General features: G+C 35.4%; 1 protein-coding gene across 2 annotated transcripts in view; it reads left to right on the forward strand.

Annotated features, from left to right (window-relative positions):
- Positions 1-22,640, forward strand: part of OGDH (oxoglutarate dehydrogenase) — a 45,076-nt gene that overhangs the window by 4,684 nt on the left and 17,752 nt on the right. The window contains exons 2-8 of one of the 2 annotated variants that reach the window (XM_032229635.1): positions 684-935; positions 8,103-8,285; positions 11,643-11,745; positions 16,116-16,160; positions 19,013-19,128; positions 21,270-21,424; positions 22,474-22,620. In XM_032229635.1, the coding sequence (XP_032085526.1) occupies positions 711-935; positions 8,103-8,285; positions 11,643-11,745; positions 16,116-16,160; positions 19,013-19,128; positions 21,270-21,424; positions 22,474-22,620 (974 nt within the window). In that variant the 5' untranslated portion in view covers positions 684-710. The remainder of the gene's footprint in view (positions 1-683; positions 936-8,102; positions 8,286-11,642; positions 11,746-16,115; positions 16,161-19,012; positions 19,129-21,269; positions 21,425-22,473; positions 22,621-22,640) is intronic. The other variant, XM_032229636.1, reaches the window with a different exon arrangement.

Genomic DNA, 22,640 nt, shown 5'->3' on the forward strand with positions numbered 1-22,640 from the left:
GAGAGAAGGGGATAACATAAGAGAGGTCTCTGTGGGGCCAGCCTGAGGGAGAGAAGGGGGAGAGTGTCAATTTATAGGCCCGATCACATAGTTTCATAGCAGAGCACAGATATCCAGCTAGTAATATAATATATAATACCTGATATTTCCTCTAATAATATGGCCTGTGAGCCATTAAAATATAGACAATAATAAACTTAAGTTATCCTTTAAGGAGTCCTAAGATTGTTACTGTTTTTTTGAATAACTAAACACTATTACTAATTTGAACTGTTTCATGTTGGAATTCTTCAAGCTGCCTTGTATTGTGTGACAGCCATCTCTTAGTAAGGGAAAGTTAGCATTGAAACAGTTATTATTTATTTAGCAGCATTGAAATAGTGAATGGATTCATTGAGAGTTCATGGGGGAAGCCAGGACGAGTGTGAATAGATGGTAGATAGAGAATGCTGTCTGGAAAATATTGTACATGTTCTACAAGTGAAAGCTTTTGGGATAAGGAAACAGCATGAACCAGAGGGATTCTCAATCTGATCCACCATATCTCTTATATTCTCCATGTGAATAGTGAAAGACTCTAAATATAAATCAACATAGTCTTTGTGTTGACTGCTTGATTGATTTAATAATCTATGTACTTTTGTTTAATCCCTGACTCTGTTTTTATTTTTTTTTCCCAACAGGAACCTGTCTGTTGCTGCAGGACAAAAATGTTTCACTTAAGGACTTGTGCTAGTAAGCTAAGGCCATTGACTGCCTCACAGACTATTAAGACAGTTTCTCAAAACAAACCACCACCAGCACCAAGGACGTTTCAGCAGATCAGGTGCTACAGTGCACCTGTTGCTGCTGAGCCATTTTTGAGTGGGACTAGTTCAAATTATGTGGAGGAAATGTACTATGCTTGGTTGGAAAATCCAAAAAGTGTACATAAGGTAAGGCGTAGCCTCCCTAGAATAAAGCTTTTTCTTCTGCCCTTTGGTACTCATGGTTTAAGGCTAAACATTCTCAGGTTAGTAGAGTTGGCCATAGCAGAAGCTCCACCTTGAAGATGATGCTGGAACCTTTCAATTCATTCCAGTTCTACGGAAACATGGTCAACACAGCACAGAATTGATGAGAAAGGCAACATTGGAACAAATTTGTGAAGTTTGTGATCATCTTCCTCTGAAGAATTATTCTCCTAATTTTGTCAAAGATACCAAAAAAGAGCAATTTCCCTTCATTATTATCTGAGGAATCACAAAACATCTGTGGATCTTTGCTTCTGAAGTAATAGAAATGGATTATGGATTGTAGAAAAGCATTTATACTGTTTATATTTTTATATTCTGTACTGTTGTATAATGACTCTATGCTGTTTATACTATTTTATTATTTCAAACCAAATTCAAGAACTAGTGCAAGGTACAGTTTACAAGGGCTGATATTATTTAGCTGTAGCTGGTGCTAACAGTTTTATATGCCACAACATACCAGAGGATAAAACGACCTTATGAGATGCATAGCTGGTCCTATTTTTCTATTGCTTTGTTTGAAAACTATATAATAGAGGACTCATTAGTACTGGTTACTGCTTTGAGGAAGAAATCCTTTGAATTGGGCAGCTAAATGTGGCCATGAGAAAGAATTGGGCTGGAATAGGATATGAAGTCCATAATTCTCAATTGGATTTAATTAGTGATCATTACATATTTGAACTTTGAGTTGCTGTTCGCAGCTCAAGGTAGTTGCAACACCAATAGATTCTCTAAACGTTTCTTAGAGAAAGTAGTCCCTGCCTCATGAGATAAGACAATAAAAACCTGGTGACTTGTTTGAAGGTCAGAGATTTATGGCATAGTAATCAGGTCTGCTGACCATTGTAAAACTGGCTAATTCAACATGCAATTTCCAAGGTTATGACAGAGCAAAAGGGAAATAGAGATAGAGATAGAATTCATGTTAGAGATAGTTCATGGATAAGCATTAACAATAACTTTTGGTCTGAAGCACTTAAATACTATAGACTATTTAGGAGAAATGCAAAATAACACAAACTCAGTTGGCTGATTACATTGACTGATATTGGTCTATTGAAATGTACCTGTATTTTTTCACTGATTCCATACTTCACCAACTGTCACTGAAAAATGAAGCATCATAAAACAATATTGCTACTTACTGGGCATCATAATTTGCATCACTTTTTCCCCCAGAATATACACCATTTATAAACATCCATAACGTGCTGTAGAAATTAAGGTTCCTCTATTCGGTAGGGAAATATTCTGAAAATACAGCTTGGATTCTCCCTCTATTTTTTAGAGTTTCATATTTAAATATAAAAGTTCAGGTCCAAATGTTCTCTTCTGGACTTTATTTTCTGTATAATGAGAAAAATAGAATGGTTTGCAAATAAAATCTGATATACATGTTTCTATGCTACCTAAATTATAGTTTCTAGATTACTTAAAATCATAAAATCAAACCAGGATAAAAAGAGCCACTGTACAATATTATCCACTCAACTAACTAGGTTTCTCATCAAAGAGCAGACCAACCCTTCCCCCCCCCCAATTTGGATGCTTTAAATCAGAATTGGGAAACCTATTGCCATAAGACATTACTGAATATGATTGATTCAGTCTGCTTCAAGCAGCCAATAGTGAGGAATGCTGAGATACTTTAAAAAACATATTCCGTAACTCCATTCTAAATGCTCCCTCTCACTTTTTTCCAATAATTAAACATAATTTACTCTATAATTTCATTTGAATCTTTCTCCAATACCTCTTTGCAATAAAAGACTTGTTATATTTTACCCCTTCCCATCCCCCTGTTATTCTTTTGAAAACATCTCTCTCTACTTTCTTTCTATGCTATATATAATATATTCCTTGTTCATTATATTTGGGTAATCATTTTGTTCAGTATAGTATACCTTTTATATCTATACATTCCTGTAATTATCCTTCCTATCTGGATTTTTTCTTTTAATGTTTTTAGATCATCTGCATTTTTACATTTGCATATCAGTCTCTAAAATTATTAGTGGAAAATATTGTCTCTTCCTGTCAGCCCCACTAGATAGACCAGACCAGGATTCAATTCCACAGGCAGACTAAAGCTATTTTTATTGAGATTGGCTGTAATAAAAGAAACTTGCAAGTCTGATTATTCTGTCCCACCTCATCCTTTTAGTTCAGCAAATTAAGGAGCAGTCTGTCTAAACTGCTTCAAAATGTTACCTTGTTCTGAATTTTAAAAATTCTTCAGCCCCTTTTGCTTAGGCAACAGATCCTGCATACATTCATTAAAATCACCTTCTTCCTTTTCTACGCTTCTTCCCTGCTCAACTTAATGATCTCTAGGTAAGAAGACGGAAATTTATTCCTAGGAAAGGCCTTTAACCCACGGCATAATCCCAGTCATCTGCTGCAATTGATAGAACCAAGTCTGACAAAGGGCAGTGTTTGTAATATTTTAGACTTAGATAAGCAGAGAGTTACATGTAGCTTCCCATGCTCTCTTCTTTGGCATAGGATGCTGCTTACATCATTCATGGCATATGATATTGCTTTTCAAATCTTTTACAGGCTCTCCAAATCAAATGAAATGCCATTCTATGTTCTACCCTGTTTTTTTCACTTACAGAAGTTCTCCCTACTCTCAAGATAGCTTGGCCAATTTTCATTACCATCTAAGGGATTTAATACAGGCTATTCCCCATTCTGTGTCACCTAACTCAAAACTCCATGTTTTCTTTATAACATTTGCAAATGCTTTGTTTCCTATCCTTTAAAAAATGGGTAAAATGAAAACTAGAATGGCAGAGGAATTTCAACAAATCTTAAGAGTATTGTTTGCTACTAAAGAGAAGATTTACTAGCCCAGGTTTTTCTCCCTTGGGGCAGAAGGAGGCTATTAGATTTGCTCTGATTGTTTACATGTGAATATTTGGGTTCTTAGCAAAAGATTTGCTGAGGATCCACTTAATAGTTGTTTAGCCTTGCCCTAACTCACCACGTGTCTCTTTTGAGGTAGAGGCCAGGTATTCTAATCTCAGAACAGTTGTTTGCTGAGATCAAGAGGAGGATGGTGGTTGGAGAAATAAGACCTACTTTATCATTGAAAGGAAACTGCCCGACTGTCCTCTCGATCTTTGAATTGAACTATGTAATTGCACTCTTACCTAAAGTAAAAGAAGAATATAACATCTACATGGGGAGGAATCATATAACTTGACCACTGGTTTAACTAATCACTTCTTTGCTAAGCCTGTCAACAGTAAAATGTGATCCAATGCTAATTCCTGAAATTGCTTTATAATTAGCGTTCCACAGATTGCTAGAGTTTATCATCATTGAATATTGAATAGGAGGCTGCAAAAACTAGCCTGGCCAGGGAAATGACTTAGTAGTCCTAAAGAGTTTTATAATTCAGCTGCACTTGTGGGTTTTTTGTAGGTTTAATTTGTTTCAGAAGACCAGGAAATGTCTGTAGAAGCAGTTTATTATTCTCTGTTCAGTTTCTATTCATAGTTGCACTATGCTACTATCCTCCACAGAAAGAGAATGGAGGAAAGTAGGATGGTGCTGTTGAACAAATGCAAAATATTTTTTTTTCTCTTGGATTAAGGCAGTCACAAGATTAACAGTAAAATATAGTATAGCTTTTTTAATGGCTTGAGATGTACTTTAGAATAGTGATCATGTAATAATTGTCTGAACTATGAATTATATGTTATATTGTAGGTTTTGTGTTGCTTTCATTTCCTCTGTTCCACTAATATGCACAATATTAATATGCACAAGTGTAGCATTTAGAATCAACAGTATCCCTACAATCATTTCTTTCAACAATTTAGAACTGCTTGAGCCATTGAAGAGAAATAAAGAATTTAGAATGCTCCTTTATAGGAAAAAAAAGCTATATCTGTGCTTGCAGCTTAGGCATTTTTTTTTCTTTTTAAATGTTTCATAAGTTAATTTTCCCTCATATTTTGAATACCTAATAGCAGCATCAGGTATTCAGGGATCAAAAAACTATTTTGGTTTTCTTTATTCTGTGATGCTGAATATTATGAATTTCATCATGCCATATCTTGCATCATGTTAGGTACCAACAGTTGAAGCGCTTACATGTTTGCAGTATAAGCATGGTTTATAGTAGCTGAGTATTAATAGAAAATATAATTAAGCATTTTGTGCGCTTCCTCTCCTTTGCCCTGTTTATAGCCACTAGTCTTAGTATTGTAAGAATAATTATAAGCTTTCATATTGCTGCATTTGATGTTTCCTAAAGATTTTCTTTTAAATTAAATTCTTAATGAAGTATTGATTAAATAGAGACCATAGTGGAGAGGCTATGAAGAAATAGTATTCTTTGTCCTAACCAATGTTTGGTTAGCACAATGCCCTGTCATATGTTGTCACATTTTATGATGGTCAATTGAGTAATTTATTGCAATGGGGTCAAAGTTTCATATCAGGACTTGTGAGTTCATTTGATGTTTCACTGCTTTGAATCTGGCAAAGCAATAAGCGGCAACCTTATCAAAACAAGGAGTACTGAGAACTGTTTTGTCTGGGGTTTTGAAAAGAGAATTCTTTTATGTCATGACAAAGCAAGGGCTAATTATTTATTAGTTATTTTTAATCCTGCTTTATAATTTAACTAAAATTGGCAAACATACCTAATACTATTCCTTCCTCCTATTTTCCTCACAACAGTAATGCTGGGTGGGGAATTGGGTTGAGAGCTTGACTGATCCAATGTCACCTACCAGCTTTCTTGCCTAAGGCAGGACTTGAACTCACAGTCTCCTGGTTTCTAGCCTGGAACCTTAACCACTATACCAGAAATGCATCAACTGGGTCCAAAGCTATGCAGCCCCTTGGGAATCATTTGGAAGAGAACTTTGATCCCAAGAAAAGGTGTAGCTGCTTTAAACCAATGCTTCTCAAACCCAGCTAAATTACACAAAATTGGATAGTGGTGATTTTCTTTTAGGTAAAAACAGGCAAACCTATTAATGGTTTAGCAGAGTAGATGATTCAGCACAAAATGTTGCGAAAAATAAGTATTCAGAGATCTTCTAGTTAACAGTTCACAATTTATATTCTGTGGTGTGGTAGCTGAGGAGACCCTGATGCAATTATTACCCTTTTCAAGCACCTATGTGCATGAAATAGACCTTCCACTCTTGTCTTCATAAAAACCATAACATGAAACTGTTTTCTGAACCTGAACATGTTTTTGGTAATGAAGGAAAAGTTCAGGAAGCATTCTTTTAAAAAAATTGCAGATTGTTGCCACCTTTTTTATTGTTTATGAATCACATCTGAAGCACTGCACAATCATAACCAGAGTCTGGTTTTCTCCCCAAGATTAATGTTGGTATGTCCTGATTTTGTCTTGAATACAGTAGTTGGGTGATACACAGTTTACATAAAAAAATAAAGCTGAAAATAGTGTCAGTAGGAAAAAATGGGGAATGATACCACTACAGTATGAAATTAGCAGGAATTCATGAGATATCTTTTTCTCTTTTGACATCCAATGAACCTTTTTTAATAATTGTGTATATGTTTATGGAGATCCTCAGTCATCCAGGCCAGGGTTATTCCAAAGGTGCTTTTTTCAAGAGGCAACTGGACTTTCTGTTTTTTCTTTGAAGACTTTTCGCTTTTCATCCAAGAAGCTTGGATAAGAAGTGAAACGTCTTCAAAGAAAAACCAGAAATTCCAGTTATCTCTTGAAAAAAGCATCTTTGGAATAACCCTGACCTGGTTGATTGAGGATCTCCATAAAAATCACCTTCGGGACAATAGTGCATATGATTATCAGATTCCTATATTTATTTTTTGCCCATTTTACATGGATACGACTTGTATAACAGCTAAAGGTAAAAAAGTTCAATAGAGCTTGGCAATATTTAAATTTGAGAAGCAAAGTAACTTTTTTCTTACCTAAATTTCATTTGAGAACCTAATCTTTTTTAATGGGGGAGAATATGAATAAACTATGTCTCTTAGTGTAAAGAAGTGAGATTATTAAAATAATCTGTGTATGAGTTGTTACTATTGTTTCCTAACCAACACTAACCAGGGCAAAATCCTGTATCATAGAATGGAAAATATATTTCTTATATGTACATAATTAGCAACATTTGGTAACTGCTTTGTGTTTGGTTATTTGTTGATTTCCAAGAACATAATGCTGGTCCTAAGCATAGCTTTTCCATTTAACTTTCGTTCATATATATGTCAGAAGCAAGCCAGAAATTTTTTTTTAGTAATCATGCAGGTGTTTTAAAGTTCCTATTGGAACCTATGAATCTTACTTTCCTTGCTGTGCTCAATTAGCCTTCACAGTTTGATCAGTACAACAACACTAGAGATGCATTGAACTGTTTTTGGTGTATTCTTGTAAACTCCTGCCTTTCAAATTGGACTAAACAGAGAAAGAGATGTAACTCTTCAGATTTTGATCTTTGTCTATTTCAATCTGTTTATTTTTATTTTCCAGATAGATATCCTTTTTTCTTCTACAGGTTGTCTTGGACTTAACAACCACTATTGGGACCAGAATTTCTGTTGCAAGGTGGTTGTTAAGTAATTCAGACTGATTTTATGACCTTTTTTCAAGGTTATTAATGGAATAACTCCAGTAGTTAAGTGAATCTGACGTCCCCATTGACTTTGCTTGTTGGAATCTGACTGGGATGGTTACAAATTGCAATCATGTGACAGCAGGACACTGCATCCATCATAAATACTGTACATGCCAACTGCCAAGGGCCTAAATTTTGCTCACATGACTGTGGGGATGCTGCAGTAGTTGTGAGTGGGAGGACCAGTTATAAGTCACTTTTTTCAATACTGTTGTAATGTCAATCAATCGCTAAAGGAATAGTTGTAAGTCAAAGACTATCGTTGATATGCTCTACAAATCATATATGAAATGAATTAAGGGGAGACAGTAAGACTCTGGCTTCTAACTACATTTTGGGTAGTACTACTATAGAAGTTATAGAAATTTGATTTTGTTAAAATAGATATAAGTTGTTTGGAGAAGTAATTCCCTATAAAATGGACTTTTATTTTTATTTGCTTTAGTCATGGGACATATTCTTTCGCAATGCCAATGCTGGAGCTGCTCCAGGTACTGCTTACCAAAGCCCCCCTCTATTAAATACCAGCCTATCAACCCTGGCACAGTCTCTGGTTCAAGCACAGCCAAATGTAGATAAGCTGGTGGAAGATCATCTTGCAGTCCAATCACTTATCAGGGCATATCAGGTAAGGGTGTGGGTTTTCTTTTTTTTTAATGGTTTATTTTTAAATTTTATGTGTGGTAACTAATTATTGTTTCAGATGTAAGATTTAAACTTGGTGCTTAAATAGAATGAAGCGTTTTTTGGTCAACTTGCTTTACTTTTTATTCCAATCACTGAACCAGAGGAATAACAAATGAAAGAAACCAAAACATGAGCAAGATAACTGATGCTTGGTTGTATGTCTTGTTTTACAAACAGTAGAGTAAAATTTGCACACTCCTAGAAACTGAATCACACTGTCCTGATAATAGCATCTGTACATAGAATAATCTGAATTGCTTCAGATTGTTTTGTAAAATAGAGAATAATAAGGAGGGCATTTGCATCCTTATAGAAATGCAGTATAGCAGGATTTAGTCTTAGTTCATATTTGAGTGGTTTTTTAAAAAAAATAACAATAGCACTTAGACTTATATATCACTTCACAGTGCTTTACAGCTTTCTCTAAGCGGTTTAGAGTCAGCATATTGTCCCCAACAATCTGGGTCCTCATTTTACCCACCTCAGAAGGATGTAAGGCTGAGTCAAATATGATCATTGGACTAATTCTTGGTCTTATTGACATTTCTTACTTCATTTCGGGTATTTTTTAGTATGGTTGTGCAAATAAAATTGCTAAGATCTTAGGAGATTCCTACAATATTTTAAAAAATTGAACAGGATTCCAAGATTTGAAAAGTTATTTAATTGCATATTATTGTATTCAAAGCTTTTTCAAAGCCTTTTTTCCTCCCTTGATTTAAAACTGGTTTTTGTTACTTCATTTTTCCTACTCTGTATTCTCCTTGAGATGGATCAAAAAGCATTAATTGAAAATGTGTAACAGCTTCATATTTCAGAAAATTGCCTACTTAAGAATATGATTTCTGTCATTATATTGTTCACATTTTAAAATCAAATAGCTGCTGTGGTAAATGGCTTTATTCACACATATGTGTTTTATTTTATACAGTAATACTAGTCATAAAAAGATTCATTGACTAGAAGAACGGACCTGAACTTTTGAGACTTATCACTTACAGTGCTTCAGAAAAAAAATGTCAGATGAAACAGCTTTTTCAATATGCAGTTTTATGCAGTGCCTTTATGCAGCATTTAATCTATGTAATTAACCTAATTGACTTGTTACAATGGGCAGGAGTAAAAAAAAAAAGGAACTTAATAGAGTAGCGATAATCTGACTGGGTAAATCTTCTGCCTTTGAGACCATCTGGCATAGTCTCTTAATCCCAGATGGGACGTTCCATTGCTGTCAAGAATCAGGTATATGGAGCCCTGTTCCATAAGCATCTTTTAGAAACAATTTTTCCTTATAACAAAATTAAGTTTTGCTTTGAGGTAGCACAGTTTGAAAGAAATACCTTCAGTGAAATTCTATAAAAATATATGAATAATAAGAACATTATTCTTATTTATAAAACTAAAAGAAAAATAATAATTTTGTTGTGGTTAAAATTGTTCATTGTGGATCAGGTAAGCTAGCTACCATACTTAGTCATATTTCTAGATATAACATTGATTTTTGAATCTGCATCCTGGTCCAGCCACTCAAATTGCATTGCCCAAATTGTTTTTTATGAGAATAGTTACATGAGACCTTTTATTATTACAAAGAGAGAGGTGACAGGATTTTCTTAAAGTTTAGTGTATACAAAAGATTTCTAGTTAAAATATTGTACATAAATATAGGGAAAAATACCTTAGCAGGATCAGTTCCAGAGAAATCATTATGTCTTAATAAGATATGTTCTACCCTTGCTAGACTAAGAAGTATGTACACAAATGAAGAAATTACAATACATCACCCAAGATTTTATCTATTCACATTCTTCACATTTCTATCAGTTACAAAGACAGTGTTAAAAATCCAGTCACTTGTGGCTTCATCTCTGTTGTTATTTTCCAACATTAGAATCAATAAACCCAGTAAACAGGAGAATTAGAATTAAATTGAGCTAATGTAAATTACATTCTCTGTACGACTGTCTCAGAATAAACTTGTAATCATTGGCTACAGAAATTGTTTTTCTGTTTTCCAAATGAGCGTTGTTATAATGAGCCATAAATGTACATTATTGTGGTGAGCTTTTATTAGTCTATTTCCTATGTTAAAAAAATAAATATTTTGCTGCCTAACAATAATATTCATAACATCAAGTATATTGATTAGGATTGGCATCATTTCACAAAATATGATGGTGAATAACCCTATAATTAACATTTAAATATTTGTTGCGGACAAATCAATGTGATACTCAAATAGTAGATTGAATGAAATAAGGAGCAAAGATCTCCATTTTGCAATACTGTCTAAACATCTTATTTCAACAGATCTTAAACTAAGGCTTATTCAATAAAGAATAATATTTTGGATTTATTGGACTTAATTGCATTGTATTAAAATGGAATTTATTGTATTGTTGATGATGCAATGAGAATGTTTCCCTCAAACATATTTTCCCTTGTGTTTCTTTTTAGTTTTTTTTCTGTGAAGAAGTCTATCTTGCTTTCTCTTTTTGTGTGTGCATGTCTGTATTCAGATGTCCACATCCATTTGGGCTATGTATCTATATATAGAAATTAGCCACTGGACAAAAGAAATTGATTTCCCAAGTCCTTCCTATTTCTAAGGGAATTGGTCTTCAACACTGGAAAGATAAATTTATGGCTCCAATTACTTAGTGGTCTGAAGACTTGATACTATTTGCAACTTACAAATGTGTTGCTTTTAGCAATAAACTGTATGTCAATTATTTAGTTATAATTATAATTTATGTTATAATTTCATGAAACTTTTGTATAAAATTGTATATGTACATGTACATGTATATATCCTTTTATATGTTATTTTTCTTTTTTTCTTTTTTTTCAGTTTAAATAAACGAAGGGAAATTTTAAAGTACTGTCACAAGATGTTTACTAAATACATCAAATTTTCTTACTTCAAGAAAAAAATACTTTTGTATATAAATGTAAGATAGTTTTTCATAAATTCATAATTCTGTTGAAATACAACAGCGTGGATTTGGATAAATTCAATATTCCTGCAATGGGGAGGATGATTGTTTCCTAATTTCGTGACTAATTTTGTTGTTGTTTCTAGGTCAGGGGTCACCACATTGCCAAGCTTGATCCTCTCGGCATTAGTTGTGTAAATTTTGATGATTCGACAGTAACTGATTCGCCAAACATTGGTGAGAATTATTCTGCAAGTTGAATGCAACGTTTAACTTTTATACCCCTTTCCTTTCCATCTCTCCCCCCCCCCATTCCCTCTTTTGGTTTCCACTATCCTCTTCATTTCTGGCCCATTTCATAGATTCGAGGGCATCATGTAGCCCAGCTCGATCCATTGGGCATCTTGGATGCTGATCTGGACTCTTCCGTTCCAGCTGATATTATCACTTCCGCAGACAAACTGGGTGAGGGCTCCCAAAAGCAGCTAGTGCCGCATCGCTTGGGCTCCTCTCTCACTTTCACAGCTTCTAGATAGATTGCTTCACTAAATTTGAAGGGAAAAGTCTTAAGTTTCCTTTCTAATGATCACTTTTTAAAAAAAAGGAATGTTAGCAGTGTTTATCTGTCCCTAGTCACTTACCACTGTAGCCTCAAATAATTACATCCCCAGTTCGAGACAGCTTGCAGTCTCCTCTTTACAGTCCTTGTGATTTGGAGTCCAGCTATAAGAAGGTGTGACTAGCAACTGTGAATATTCTGCCACTCCAAGAAAATGAGTGTATTAGAGTGACGGACACATAAGCATCCCTTAAACTGAAAGTATTCTAAAGGTCAACAGAGCTCTTCTTTAGAGCTCTGGTGACTTCTTGGAGCTTGGTACTGATGGCTATTATAGGAAGGAGTGGGGAAAGAGACAAGTTTCCCTCATGTCGTTCTCACTCACTTCAGGTCAATGCATGATTTAGGGCATGCTGCATAGCTAAGGAATACATAGACGCAATTTCAACTTTGACTAATGACTCCATCAGTGATCATGATAAGGAAGCTTTGGAATGCATTCCCACATCTAATCAAAATACTGAAAAGAAACAGATCCTTGGCTGGAGAGGTGCATGTGTGGTTCTCAGGTGAAGGTGCACTTGCTGAGCAATACTTGGAATTTGGTTTTCCAGTGGAGCTCACTGTGTTTGTTAATTTTGGCCACTATTTTTTCCTTCAGTATAGGGCAAGATGTGGTGGCTGAGCATTACTGATTGCTGGTGCTTTCCACAGGTTAATCAATCTGGCTCTGCAAATGCTTCTGAGTAGCATGCTTCTAACTTAGAATAGAGTAACAATAATGACAACTAACCCCTTTCAAGACTAAATTTTGATTAGAGTATTTGTGCATGTAAAATAAATGATGTGACTCATTCAGAATTGACAGTGTGTACTGATTAGATGGTGTATGTGTGTATCGGTGAAATGGAAAGCATCTGAGAAAATCAGAGTTGGTTGAAAGATGAGATACTATATAAATATTTTAAATAAATACAATTAAATAAAACAGCAATATAACTTTGGTGAATATCTAAGAACACATTGAGCGCAGTTTGCTTTACTAAATCTCCATTCTGAAGTTATTGCCCCCGGTACATTAAGCAGAACTCCAAAATCCAGAAGGTTGTACCAGGCCTTAACAGATCCCCAATGTTGGGGGAAGGGGGTATACTGTGGAATTCCTTCCACATTTCACAATGATTTAAGATTCACCTTAGGCAGGCATAACTATTTTGAGTGCACTGGAATGATGGTGGCTTCTGAATTGTATGTGTGTGCGCGTGTGTATGCGTGTATGTGTATGTAATGGGCATTTCAAGTAGTTTCATCTGTGCATTATCTTTGTCTTCTGTCAGATCTACTGAATGGTTCAAATTGTTACATTAATATTTTATTAGAATGTAGAAATTATAATTTTTCTGAATAAAAATTAAACAATATAGGAGATGATTTTTAAAAATGTAAGGATTATGTTTTATTTATTTTACCAGTGTATTATATAAATTCAACACCATATTGATCAACATTGCTTTTGTTATAACAGCTATAATAACAGAATCTTGCAAACCTGAATATAGTTCCCCCTCCATCTCTTTATCCCCATATGAACTAGGGAAGGACTTCTCTTAGTAGTTTTCTCAATTTCTTGACCAGGCTCACATCATTGTTGCCTTGAAAGCAATTCTTCATCCTGTCTTCAAAGCCATTCTCCATCTAGGTGGAGATAGCATCCAAGAATAAATTGAACAAGTCTGCTCGCTGACTGGACTGAGTCTGTCAAAGCTGTTAGGACACTCCCCTGTTGCTAGGGCTTCCCAGTTTTTGACTCAGTCTCTCAGCGAGGACAGTTGTGTCTAACCACCTCCCTTCGAGAATTCCTGGATGCACATCAAATTAATCATTTATTTGTGAGTAACTGATCCAGATGACTCCCTCTCCTAGGTAGAGTCGCTGGGATTGCCTTTGGAGGTGGCAGCTTCGGCTCAAGCTTCTGAAGGAGCTGATCTTCTTGTCAGCAAAAAACATGACAGTTGGGCTCCATTTTGAAAGACTGGAGTTCGCGTGTTTTTAGACTGTATTGCAGCCATCTTGTTTAGCCATGGCTTTGCACTTGGCTCCTGTCAAATTTGCAGGCTTTTACAATAGCAGAGTTTCCAATAGACACTTTGCTTGAATCCATATGCACACATTCAGACCAGCAAAACTGCATGAGTGGTGGATGCCATTCATAATTGGTAGTTGATAGATATATACTTTAGTTCAGGAAGATTTAGATAAGGGTTGCTCTTGTCTCTCTAACTTTCAAACAGCTGCTATTGTTTATTGAAGAGATGTGCAATGTCTTTGAAACTATTATCCTGGTCAACAGTTTTAGAATGAAGCTAAGTTTGTATTATCTACAAACAATAGACAAAATCATGTTCATATTAAGTGTTTCACCTTTGACCCCTTTTCACACTATATTTTCATTTTAATCTGAAAGAGCATTGTCTAGCCAGAAAACCCTCCAGATATATGGATTTCCATTTCCAGAATTCTCCAGGCAGTGTAGTGATTGTGCGGGATTCTAGGAATCAAATTCCAACATATATGTAGAATGCCAAACTGAGGATAAATTAGTCTGTAACTTCAGAACAAATCAGAACCTCTTAAAACAAGGTTAATGTAATTGTCCCTGCTCTTACCATATGTAATGGATTGAGAATTGAAGTGATACTTGGGAGAATGTGAGGAAGGCAGACATCTCATAGCCAAGGAAGCAGGAAGACCTAGAGGCCTCTGAAGTTTTCTGCTTCTAAATGGGGGATTTAAGACTTTGGGACCGTACCACAAAAACTAAGATTCTAAATGTGACATATAATCATTTTGATGAATCATAATTTCAGGTCTTTTCACCACTTTATAAAGATTATTCTATTCCCATGACACGTGCTTTGGGAGAGTTATTCTTAGGAAATTCCTAATTGCCCCATCTTTTAAAATCTCAATAATATTAATTTAAAAGTGGTTTCAGGACTTCAACTTTTTTGTTTGTTCTGTTAGACAATGCAGAACACATAATACTGTGAGTCATCCAGAACTTCTAAGATTCCATATACACTTATTCAAAAACCACATAATTAGCTGAATTATTTGGAACTGTAATGACATATCTCCAGCATAGTGGTGAAAAGTTAATGGCAGGATGAGATATGCATTGGACAAAAAGCAAGTTCTATGCAACACCATATCCTTTTCTTAAAAATGTAATAGGATTTTTGCCCTAATCTGCAGACCAGTTAGACACCAAGAGCAAAATAAAAGCTCATCCTAACAACTTATATATCCTATATCTGATATTAAAGTTTACAAACCTAGTCGCTGTTGAATCTTTTCATCTATTCATTTGTCCAGCAATTTTTAAATGCATATTTGCAGAATTCAAAACATTTTGTGGGGGGGAAAGAATTCTACTGTGTGTATTATCAAGACATCCAAGTGTATTATATTTGCGGGCTACATGCAATAAAATTATTGTTGAAGATCTTGTCTGACAGAATTGAATTCTCTCTTGTGCAGTAACAATTTGGAGAGTAATAATTCTGTCTATTTATAGAGTCAAAGGTATAAACTTGTTTTCAGTTGAACTGTTTCTCACTTATATAAACAAATTATAAATAAGAATAGGAAAACTAGAATTGTCCTTGCGTAGATTGTTGACTTAAGATTCAGGTACATAAACAAGATTGTAACTTTTCCTAATCTTTGTTACTTTTCAGTTCAATTCTATAGCACAGGATATGGTAGCATAAAGTGTGTGAATCCCATGCTGTCTTTTTCCTTGCCAGTGCAGTGATTTACAAAATCTTAAATCATAACAGTCTCATGTAGAAGGGGTATTAGATTCTGTCATACTTGTTCACTTGTGATTTTTGACCGGGAACTTATCCTAACGATATTTAACAACTTTAATGTTTAGGATTTTTTTCCCTATTTGCATAAGCAATGAAGTCCAAAACATGTAACTTAACTGCCATTATCTGTCAGGTGTAACTGCTGTGCTTATTTTATTCTCTTTGCGGTCAATATGGCTGGTTCTGAAAGATTCTTCAGATTTTCTCCTGGCATACCGTCATCTAACTCCCTTTTCTTTGGTGATTTTTTTTTATTGTGTATGTGCGGATGCTGTTTTTAAAAGCTTTCTTTCTCTTTTTGCAACTACTTTCTCAGTTCTTTGGAATTTAAAAAGAAACTAACTTTGACTCAGTTTCTCTGTCTTCTCCTTTCTGCACCCAACCTTTCCCTCCCTCCCCAGATCTTGCTGCATTCAAGGAGCGGCTGAGAGTGCTAACAGTAGGAGGTATGCAAATAATGAGCGTTTAACCCTTCTGGAGTTTAGGACTCTCTGAATAGTTGACTCTGGGCATGTACAGTGTAGGTAAAGTTACAACTTGCCCCATTTTACAGCAGTGTTTTTGGTCTTTTGTCTTTTCCCGTCAGAATCGCTTTCAATGTTAACAGTCGGAGACGTGTGTGTTATCAAAGCGCTTTATCAGTCACGCTCGTCAGTTATGTTCTCTCCCATTGGGTTCAATTTGGTAGCTATTTTCTCTTTATTTGTTTTCTGTTTGCTTGTTTGGAATAGTACAGAAAGCTTTGTTGTGCTTTAACACATTGGCCTCTGTTGAAATGTAATTGTTAATTGGATGTTCATCAGAACACATATTATATTGGTTGAGGTATATTCATTGACTTTTTTGTTGTTTTGTGCAGAAAGTTCTTTGTGAATAGTGGAATTTAGGATGTGAGTTGTTCACAACTGCATCTGCATTGCTAAAAGAAAAATGAAGTGCCATCTTTTCATAAGCTTGCTCTGGTTTTTTGCAGAATAGCTGAGCACTTTAATCGCAAAGGTCTAGCTGAAAATGTGTAGTTTTTAATCTAATGATTGAAAAGAACAATGTTGATTTATAATGTAAATGCAGTTCAGCAGTTTATCTGAGTGTCTTATTGCAATGGTATGTTTTGACATGCTGAAGGGTTTTGAGAAAATTCTCCATCATTTGTGCAAATTTGATGCCTACAATAAACAACTCTTCCAATCACATTTCCCAAGATATATAATTGTGTTTTACCTTAAGAATGAGAATGACTTTTGGCTTTGTTTTTCAATTCAAGGTTTTTATTTTTTATTACAAATTTTGACATATTTTATAAACAAAGTGTTGCCCTGGTCTTTTCTTTTACATCTTCTCATATATAATCCATTTTATATCATAGTTCTGTTTCCAATTTCAGCCATATTATTGTGTTTCCATATTTTTTATCTTAAACTTATTTTCTTCTTAGTACATAGACAATATCACTAACTTCCCCTTCAAGGTTAAACCAAATTATCATTTCACATTTCATCTGTTGGATTCATCTATAAGCAACATACATCCTCAAATTCAGTTTTTACATAGAGAACATTTACCTTAATTAATTAACCACAATTAGCAATGTTACTATAATCCCCTTATGTCTTAATTGAATACATACCATTAACAATATTAATACAATTCCCTTTAATCTACTAATATGTTCCTTCTTTCGCGGAGTTCATCGGAGCCCGCTATTTTCCAACCGGTCTCACCATGAGGCTTCCAGTTGTTCGACTTTTGGGTTTTTTCAGGCCAATTATCTACAATATAATTATTACAGTAGATATCTATCTCATCTTTTATTCAAGAGTCCTAAGTAGTTGAATGTAGATTTGGACCCAAAATGTCTATTGTAAAAACAAGCCATTCTCTACTTAAGGTACTAAATTAACCAGCCAAACATTGCTTTTATACAGTATAGCTATTACATTGGTCTCCTATTTTCTTTGCCATCATTCAACATCATTGATGGCCAATGATTTGTATACCTGAATGAACATTGTGCGTCAAACAATATTAAAACAAGAATGGAGTGTCTTTTCTTCGTGATAGCCCTATTTTTCTTTTTGATCTGTTTCAAAGAGTTTGTAATCTTGTTAAAATGAGAAGAATGGAATTGCCTCCTACACAATATTTCCTCAGGCATTGAGGTCCATTATGTCCTGCTGCATCTGATGCATGGTTGGTAGAAATCTAGAGGGAAAAGTCTTCTTGATATAACAATCAAGTTATGGAATTTGCTGTCCAGGAGTCATATATCACTTCCAGCAATCCAGTAGCTTTACTAGACTTCTTCTGGTTGTTAATTGTCTCCTATCAGGAATTCCGCATTTATATGATTTTGGCCTTTTATACAACTGAGGATCTTCTTTCTAGTTTCTTTTGTATTTTGTGATAATTTAGTTACTCTGTTAGATTTATTTATCTTTCATAGCTTAGCATTTAGTTGAAGGGAAGGTGAGGGATAATTTTAAAACTTGTCTATGGTAGTTGCCTGTTCTCATTAGGCTGCAATACAGAATTGGCACTTCTGAATATTTCCATTTTTGTCATCTTTCTGATCATCAATTGCAGAACAATTTTTAAGTATCAGCAGCTGATGCAAAAATATGTTAATGTTAGTCCTGTTATGGTCTAGCTACACAATACATATGTAGCCAGTGTGGGAAGGAATGTTTGGTAATAGCTCTCAATACTTTCGAGACTTCTAGAAGTCGAAGTGTTTGTGAGGCTTGCAGAAAGTTTTGTCTTCATAGAGACAATTTCAATATAAAATCCTTGTTCCTTGTAGTGAGCTATTCAGGAGAGTCCTCTGCAGAACCCTGTATCATCCTGAGGCTTTTCATACTTTTGGTTCTGGGAAATTGGTCCTTTAACTCTTCATTTCCTGCTTCATTTTTTTTTAATTTTGAATATGTGGTGGAATGTGGTGGCACTATGTGTTTGCTGTACTTGTACCCCTTATGTTCTACAAATGTATGTGTGGAGGTCTAAATTTCATGTTAATCATTTCCCTGGGTTTAATTACCAATTTTTCATGGCAAGTATATTTCTTACGTTCATATGCTGCGTGACTTTTATACTTCTTTTGTTCTCACTTTACCTGTCCAATATTTTAATTCCTGCTTATGTTTTGTTCATACAAACCTCCTTCATGCTTACTTTGTGCTGCTTTTCTTGCCCCTCCCCCGTCTCTACCAAAAACCTGGTTCCTGTGTAACGACTGTCTTGAACTGAACACCTTCCCCAAACCTCCTTTGCCTTCTGCTACCTATACAAAATCCTGCAGGGTTTTATGGCCTACATGAATCGGACCTTGACAAAGTCTTTCACTTGCCAACTACGACTTTCATTGGAGGAAATGAGTCCGCTCTTCCACTTCGGGAAATCATCCGCCGTTTGGAGGTAAGAAAGCCAGCTAAACATTTTTGGGATCATGTGGAGGTAAACCATCCAGTAAAATAACCAGGAATCGGGCAATAATAATAAGGAATAATTTTCTAGTAACTAGAAAATCAAAAGAATATGCCAGCACTGCAATCTTACACATAATATAGGAGGAAGATTGGTCTGTAGGATGGATATCATCAGACCTACCATAGAGAAGACCTGCAAAGTTTGATATATGAACAAAAGAATATTTTAGCTTATGGAAACATGTATAATCATGTCATGCATAATCTTAAACCTATGAATCTATTTTCATGAAATAAATTTTAGGCTATTTGATATCCATTATCAAATTAGGTAGCCATGTTTGTACAACATTCTGCTGCATAATTAACTATGGTTTATCAAATGATCGCAATTGCCTGAATTCCTGAACACTGAACTATAAATGGGCTGAACTAACTGGCTTTCCTATTGCTCTGAAATACAAATAGCCAAGACCCATTTTAGCCCTCATGTTGTGCAAGCCCAGTCACTATTTTAGAAATCTGTAAAATAAAAACTATAACGTGGTTTCCCCATGCCCTCAAAAACAATCAGGAAAGAACAAAGCTGTTCTAGTGAGCTCTCTATTCTAAAAAAGGGTGCATTGTGGGGAAAATGCTCACATATGAAAGTTTAAAATGGTCATTTCCAAAGGAAGCACTTTTCTTCCTTTGTTTCCTGGCAGTCACATAATTTCCTTTGACAAGAATGGGTGACTCTGCTAAAAAAAAAACCAAAGCTGTTGCTGACTAAAAAAAAAACTGAAAAAAAAAAGGAAATGGAATTGGAAAGCAAAAAAAAAAAAGAAAACCCAGTATCTCAAGGTCTTTTTAACTCCTTTAATGATTCTGCTATAATTGCCTTCTGTAGAAACAAAACTTCAGCTACCTCACTCGCAGTGCCTTTTCCCTGGCCCATTTATTCTGGGTTTTTGTTCTCCCCTTCCCGATAAGCCAGCTTCTAATTTCTATCTTTTATTAAGTAGCAGTACTTTTTGTTGAAGGGAATGTTTCTCTGTCCCCTGCTCATGTTCTTGGCGTCACGACTCTGGCTAAAAATAATTTCCAGCAAGGTTATTTAAATGCCATTTCTTGCCAAACATTTTCTGTTTCTCTGTTTGTTGTCCCTCTACTCCACCCCTCCCTGGCACAGTATTTTCCATTACCTGGAGTGTAAATTCAGTGGTTTTTAAATTCCTGACTTCAAGAAACACTTTGCACCTAGATTTATCTTTCTTTGATTTTAGCAAGTATTCAGATTATAGAGTGCACTGGACAACAGAACCGTGCTTGCTTTGAAAATGATTAAAAAGAGGTGCTTTGGAAAATATGGAAATATTACGCCTTTTTAAAGCAACTACAACTTTTTTCCAGATTCCTCATAAGCTTGAAAACAGAGCAGGCCGTTCTCATTAAAGTGCAACTTCTTTAATAAGTTAGCCCCTTAAAGCAACCAAGTTGTTTTCAGGCAATTTTTAGCTAGAAGGCTAAAGAAAAAGAAACACATTGCTCTTTTTAAAGAAATGCCACAGCCATCTCCCGCACATTTCAAACCATTTCTTTTTGCCAGTGTCTCTTGTAAACCAGACCCCTTCCAAAGCATATCAACGTTTCTGTGCAGCAGCATATTGCATACGTAAATCCAAAGCTAACAATATTTTCCCAGGAAAAATTGGCTGCTACATCTGATCTTTTCACTTAGTGGTCCCCTGATGTCCACTGTTAATTGAAGATCTTGGAAATAACTAACTGTTCATTTTATAACTAAATGTAACTTTCTGGTTTATAATTGAACAGAATTGTTCAAACAGTCTTTGGTTGCCAAATCTTGACTATTTACATTTTTAAAGAATAATATATTGTCTAACTAGTACATAATTTGTTGGATTTGATTTATGAGCACTTGGACTGAAATCCTAGTTTATCTGAAACTCCATTAACTGGCTTAGACTTTTTGTATTGACTTAATCATCCCAGTATTAGCTTGGTTTTCAGAAAGAGAAAAACTTACGAATAAGATTAAGACATAGCTCATATAAAGTAAGCTTTTAATTTGTGCTTGGAAATGGTTGGATATTCTGCTCCAACTTGCATCTTTCCTTTCTTTAACAGATGGCTTACTGTCAGCACATTGGAGTAGAATTTATGTTTATTAATGATCTTGAGCAATGTCAGTGGATAAGGCAGAAATTTGAAACGCCTGGTATCATGCAATTCTCCAGTGAGGAGAAGCGCACCCTGCTGGCCAGACTTGTGCGTTCAACCAGGTATTTCTTTTTCATTAACTTGGATAACTGACATTGGTTGGAGTTACAGGTATCAGTAGTAGAAGAATTAGATTCAGTTTTAAGCTTTCCTAGTTCATATTTCATAGACACAAGGACATAACAACTTCAGTAAATTGAGATGTAAATGTTCCACCCTAGCTATATTTATAACCCCACAAAGTGTCAGTAGTGACATTTGTGAAAGCTTGTATCTCATGGAAAACGTTCTCCATATATGTTTAGACTGCAGTTTCCATCACTAGAAGTCTTTAAGAAGATGTTGGATAGCCATTTGTCTGAAACCGTATAGGGTTTCCTGCCTAGGCAGGGGGTTGGACTAGAAGACCTCCAAGGTCCCTTCCAACTCTGCTATTGTATTGTATTGTATCACGCTTGAAACAGTGGCTAATCTTTCAATTGGCAATAAAAAATTTCTCTTACATAATGAGCAAAGATGGGAAACTGTTGGGAAACTGCCATCTAGGATGGAAAGAGGGGTCAAGCGAGAGCGTAGCTTGGAGTCATTGTACAGCCTCAAGTGCCTAAATCTTGACCTCTTCCAAGATCCATGAAGCCTATCTGGTCATTCCAGAATAAGGGAAGCAGTCTGGTAAGATTCTTGTCATGTGTAGCAAACAATAAAGTTACTGACTTTGGCTATTCATGAGAGACCATAGTTATCTGCACCTGACAGTAACAGGATTTGTTGAAGTAGTCATCTAGACCAACATGCATTCAGGAGAGCAAATGGTGATTAGTTTTTCTCCTGATAGGTGACACTTGGGGCAGGGGCAGGAGGAATGAAAGCAGAGTATCCACTAATCAATGTCTTCAAGTTACTACACATTTCATTCGGTAACGGCAGCAACACTTCCCAGCCTCACTCCTGAGATGCAATAAGATAGACTGTAAGAGCCTTATGATTTACATCCACATATTCTCCTCACAAGGACAGGAGAGACGCACATTGGCTATGGCTTTACAGAAGAGCCCGGACACTCATACAGATTACGTGACAGGTGTCTTTAAACAACATCTCTGTTTTCCAGGTTTGAGGAGTTCCTGCACAGAAAGTGGTCTTCTGAGAAACGGTTTGGTTTGGAAGGCTGTGAGGTTCTGATTCCTGCTTTAAAGACAATAATTGACAAGTCAAGTGAGAAAGGAGTGGATTATGTTATCATGGGAATGCCTCACAGGTAAAGTTGTCCTTGGAGGA

This window comes from Thamnophis elegans, chromosome 13, assembly GCF_009769535.1.
Source record: "Thamnophis elegans isolate rThaEle1 chromosome 13, rThaEle1.pri, whole genome shotgun sequence".
In the NCBI taxonomy this organism is placed as follows: Eukaryota; Metazoa; Chordata; class Lepidosauria; order Squamata; family Colubridae; genus Thamnophis; species Thamnophis elegans.